Source organism: Pituophis catenifer, unplaced genomic scaffold (genome assembly GCF_029215685.1).
Source record: "Pituophis catenifer annectens isolate HBS135680 unplaced genomic scaffold, rPitCat1.0.hap2 SCAF_4, whole genome shotgun sequence".
NCBI classification, from domain to species: Eukaryota; Metazoa; Chordata; class Lepidosauria; order Squamata; family Colubridae; genus Pituophis; species Pituophis catenifer.
In genome coordinates this window covers 75660460-75666072 of record NW_027256884.1, presented here as the reverse complement: position 1 = coordinate 75666072, position 5613 = coordinate 75660460, and the positions used below count along the sequence as shown (strand labels likewise).

Below are 5613 nucleotides of genomic sequence, written 5' to 3'. Positions count from 1 at the left end.
AATACTAATATCTATTATCTAATATATCCTAGTTCTAATATTAATATCTACTATCTAATATTGCTTAGTTCTAATACTAACTCATATCTACTTCTAATATTGCCTAATTTTAATAATAATCTAACATCATTTACTTCTAATGCTAACATTAACTATCTAACATCGCTTAGTTCTAAACGATCTAATATCTACGATCAAATATATCCTACTTCTAACGCTAATATCTACTACCTAATATGTCCTAGTCCTAATACTATCTGATATCTATTAGTTCTATGAGCTTGACTGGAATCAAATAATGCAAGCCATCATTTGGTATTTAAAATGCAGTTTGGCCCAAACAATTTTTCCAAACGAAGCCTTTTTTTCCCAGGTGGTATCTTGTGACTGTTTTCTTCACCGGGAGTTGAAGAAGTGTCTTTTTGTCTTTCCTTTGGAAATCTGGCAAATGCGGGCTCATAATTAGTGACAGAATCTTCTATAAAGTTGGTTATTTCACCCTGTTGCCTGTTCCTTGGTCTTCTGCTGCATGTTATTTTGGGGTTGATTAAGGGACCTGTTGAAGGATAAACCTGATGTAAATTTTCACACATATTCCTCACAAAACGAACAATTGCATTGCATTCAGAGTTACGATATTCGTCCCAAAGTATTTATAACCCAGTTCCAGAGTTCTGATGCTGTCCCGTTCCCCCCCCCCCACTGTCACATGAACCTCTTTATGGCGAATTGCTGTGTTTTGTTGCTTGTAACTAGCTTTTTAAGCCAGTTTCTGGCAAAACTGGCCATAAAATTCATTGCCTTGCTTCACAACCACAATGTTTCCTTAAAGATCTTTTTAATCTTAATAATCATTTGCTTTACATTGAGACATTCGTTTAATAAACAGCACAAAAAAAGTTTTAAAATCAGGTTGATCATGTGGGTGCCTTGATTTACTACCATCATAACTTATGATGAAAATTCTGAGCTCCATTACAGTCATAATTTGAGGATTGTGTATATTGGATAGGAAAAGCATGATAGGAAGATGTTAGATAATCCCTTCAGTGGCAAATGCAAGGGGATTATTTCATACTGCAAGGGACAAGGCAATGATAAATCACTCCTGTATTTCATTCATAAATTCAGAGTTGAAGGAAGGGGTTAGAAATACACTCTCCTCACTAATTCAACTCTTCTCCCCTTATCTCTCCCATCTAGAGAGAAGGATGAAAATGATCCTGTTTAATCAGCACTAATGACTACTAATTAAAGAGTTCACAAAATGTAGTATTGCCATTTTTAAAAGAGAAAATAGAGCAAGGATTTGAAATATTTTTTGACATCAATGAATTATATTTTTATTATTATAGTATGAAACAAACTCTGTTCTACCTTTTGGAGAAGAACGTGAATCGGCTTTCTCTGGCTGACCTTTGCGCATCCGGTGTGCATAAATATTTGTAATGCTTATTTCTCTTTCTCTTTCCTAAAGAAATGCATTATTAAATTTATGTTGATAATATAGTTTATTGTATTAATGTATGTTCTTCAGAGATCATATGTTTAGTTAGGAGACACTTTTCAAGTACTATCTGTTCCTAGAAATGTTAGTGTGCAAAAGGCCTAACATACATTAATACATTTATCCAATCTACAGTTTATATAGTTAGAGGCTGAAAGAAAAACCCAGAGAAAAAAATAGGCTTATGTCAAATCAGCATTTAGTGAATAGCATCTTGGATTCCTTCTGTGGTAAGAAAAATATGATTTAAGCATCTAAATACCTTAAGTTTGAGCTTCAGCGACTCGATTTCTACGTGCAAATTTGCTGTCATCGACTGAGCTTCAATAGTCTTCTTTTTCTCAACTGCTAACTGGTGTCTAAAAGAAGCAGTACTCAATGACAGCTGCTTTTCCAAATCCTAAACACATTAGAAATAAACCATCAATAAGATTATTCAAGATTTGCAATCATACAATATTGAATTAGAAATTAGAGGAAGGCAACTGAAATTTTATCAAATGTTTCCAGAAAGGTGATGATGCTCACAATCTGTTATGCAGATTAAGGAGAAAAGAAATAGAGATCCAGTTACAATATATACTTTTAATTTCTTTTTATTGGTGGAAGAAATAGCCTTCTCCAATCCTTAAATCAAGGTCAGTATGGTCGAGAAATAGAATAAAAGAACATTAGATTTTATATATTGCAATACTTAGCAAAAGAGTATTATTTATTTAATATACCAACATTACAAGCTATACTGTAAGGGAGGGGGAGATGGTGGAGGAGGAGGAGACAAGACTAACATTTTGTTCATTTCAATTATAATAAACCATAAAATGCTTCATTTTTGCCTTGGTATGATGCCAAGTAAGGTAGGTTTAGCTAATATACAGGTTTAAATGTGCTGGCTAGGCTCATGTCATCAGAGATGGACTTTTTCATCTGATTAGTTAAAGCAAGAGTCATTCTTTCCAAAATCTCAATTTTCTATACAACTGAGCCAAATATGCAAAAATGGAAGGAAGTGTGAAGAGCAAGAAGTTTTGCACCACATCCACTCAAAACATCCAGGTAGTGTTTTGCAACATTCATCTCTGATCGTGTGGTGAAAATAAGATTCATAAGTAATTAGCTTAGCTAGCTTGCCCATACCACTTTTAATACATAATTCCACCTGTCTAACTATAATCTTCTCCTGGTTTTCCTACATTCCTCTTTTCCAATAATGTCTTTTTTATATCTAGAGATTTTAATTTCATTGATTGATTTAAAAAATATCCCATTCTGCTCACAGAGCGATGCTATGCAGTTCTAAGCAATGTATGTTGCATGTTACCTGAGTTTTCTTATCCCTAGCTTCCAATTTTTGGGTAAGTGATCTTAATTTGCGCTGAAGTTCTTCTCTCTCTTCAAGTTTTTTGTCTATGCAAAGTTTCTGTAGTGCCCGCAAGGCATCCGTGGTTTTTAAGAGTTGTGCCTCAACGTTTCTTAGCTTCTGGGAAGCCCTGCGTTCGTCTTCCTGAGATTTCCTGAGAAGTACTCTCAGAGTCTGCACTTCATTGGCCTGCGTGGCCAAAAGATCAGGCAGCTTAATTTCAGCATTTTCATATTTTGTGATTGCTTTTAACTGTTGAGACTGAAGATGCTTCAACATTTTATTTTCTGTAATAAAGGTCTCCAATCTATTCTGCAAAACAGCCATTTGGTTTTTCAGTTCTTTAATTTGATGGTCTCTTGCTGACAAGAGACGGCAAGTCATGTTATTTTTCTCCTGGGCATTGACTATATGGTCAGTAATATATGAGCTCTTTTGCTGAGGTTTCTTTTTAGGCAACATTTTACCTCCTGCATTAAAAGAAATATCAAGATGGCATATAAGATTGAGCAAAGTAAGAATCAGATCATTTTACATAAGCTTCAGAGCCAAATGCTCAAGTATGTATTCACGGCATAGATTCACTTCCTGTTATGTAATATCTTGAATCAATCTCTGTTACAACTATTGGTTGATTGACCTATTGTGAAAAATCATACCTGAACTCTCATAATATTAGCTTCCGTAAGACATAACTGCTATACTCACATAATATGCTAAGACAGTATTTAGAGAGCTTTAAGATGCATTGACTTCAACTCCTAGAATTCCTCAGCCAAACAGGCCTAAAGCAGGATTGCTAGCCCAGCAGCCTAACTACTATACCAAACTGCCTAGACAGACAGATGGATAGATATACATATGCATGCGTACATACCATATCCAAATAATGATAAAATAATGAATGTAATAGACTGAAAAGAATGGAAGTGTGAGCATTAAAATTTGCCAACTTTTTCTTTTCTTTTCTTTTCTTTCTTTTTCTTTTTTTTTCTTTTTTCTTTTTTGTTAATACTGGAACCTATTCCCTGGCCCTTGGCTTATTTATTGAAACCATGTGACACCGACATCTGTATGACCATGATAACTGGTGAACTACATCCATCGCTACAAGCCCCATTACCTCGATAGAGGAATTACTGACAGGGTGTGGAAAGCAGTACATTAATATAATAATCAACTGCATACAATTTAAACATTTTATCAACATTCAAATGCTTTCCAAAATGATAGTATAGTCTCTACAGTATAGAAGTGTCAGGGTAGCTAAGCAAAAGTGGAGTTATTGGACAACTGCTTGGTTTTTAGGAAAGGCTTAACTGCCATTAGCTTGGCTGAAATCTGCCAACCACAGCGAATGCAGTAGTGTTCAAAGTGAGCAACTGCCTTCTTACCTTTTGTATGGACATCATTTTTCTTTTTCTTTTCTGGTAAATTCCGCTCTTTAGTTTTTGGTGTTTCGGGCAATGGGATGATGTAGCTGCCACTCTCTTCACTTATGGAGGTTTCAGAGGCATCCGAGTGAAAATCTTCATGATAGTAGTTCAGAGACGTTCCACAGATGTTCTCTTCTGAACAAATGCTGTTCTTGCTGCCATTGACAGCTGTTCTTGAAGCATTATCATGAAAGTCATTAGAGTAGGTAAACTGAGCACTTCCAGACTTGCTGGAATGTTTGCTACAGCTACTGTCTTGACTGTTGGTGCTCTTACTAAGCCTACCTGGAGAATCGTTTGAGCTTCCTCTTTTTCTGCATTGCCGAGACGTTTTATCCTCTTGGACAATATGATGAAGGGCTGTATGATCAGAAGCCATCATTCCACCAATGGCAGGGAAGTCTATCAATTATACTTTATTTCCGAAAGGAAATGGCACTCTAGTCAGAAAAAGAAACAATGTATGATGTAAACATTTACTTAAGCCTTCATCCAATACATTTAAAAGTTGTTTGCTCTGATTCTGTACCAAAAAGATCACCACAATTTTGGTTCCTAGCATTATATTATTCACTTCTTGAAGAACTGATGTGTTGATTAATTAATATGCTACTTTCTTAGCATTCTCATTCACAGACTGCAATGCCTCCAGAGCCCTGGAGAAAAGGGAAGAAAACTAATTGAGGCAGAGATTGTGCAGTTAGGGCTCAGTTACCATTGATGAGAAATGAACTATAAAAACAGTACATAACGGAAGTTGGCAACACAATTCAACTTGGAAGGGAAAAGGAGCTGCTTCATTTTCCGGGTCCCTTAGAGGAGCTCTTCCACCAGGCCTTTATCTTCCACCTGTTTTTGCTTCCCCTTAATTGTTGCTATCTTTGCTTACCCACAACCCGAACCAAGCACTCCTCGACTGCCCAGAGAACAGAAGTCGAAGCTCCCGCCAAGCGCCCAGGGTTTAAACTTCCTCCCCACGATGCCCAGACAGAGGCTTCTAGCCGAGGTCCGTTTATTCACGTTACCGGTTCTTGGGCTTCGTTGGCAAAGAAGTGGCTGTTTAGATCTTTGCTACTATGGCAACTAGAGAACTTCGTCTCTGATCATCATGGGACTTGTAGGGCAAAGTTGAATGGAAGGAAAAGGTAAAATGGCAGATGTTAGGGAGGTGTTTTCATCATTCCATCATCTCCAGTTTCCTTCACACTCCTCATTCCATAAATTATGTTTTTCTACTGAGCAAAACACTCCTCAATCTGGGGCTATGAAAGAGGACGAGCTCCTTTTCCCTGATTTAATAAAAAAACAAA

At 36.5% G+C, this 5613-nt stretch overlaps 1 protein-coding gene across 1 annotated transcript; it reads right to left on the bottom strand.

The window, feature by feature from the left end:
• Window positions 1-308: 308 nt before the first annotated feature.
• Window positions 309-4682, bottom strand: LOC139316763 (lebercilin-like protein). Its single transcript, XM_070943612.1, has 5 exons — window positions 4262-4682; window positions 2829-3337; window positions 1770-1907; window positions 1378-1471; window positions 309-556 (listed from the first exon to the last, which is right to left on the bottom strand). The coding sequence occupies exons 1-5, from the start codon at window positions 4680-4682 to the stop codon at window positions 309-311; spliced, it is 1410 nt and encodes a 469-aa protein (XP_070799713.1).
• Between the last annotated feature and the right edge of the window lie 931 nt (window positions 4683-5613).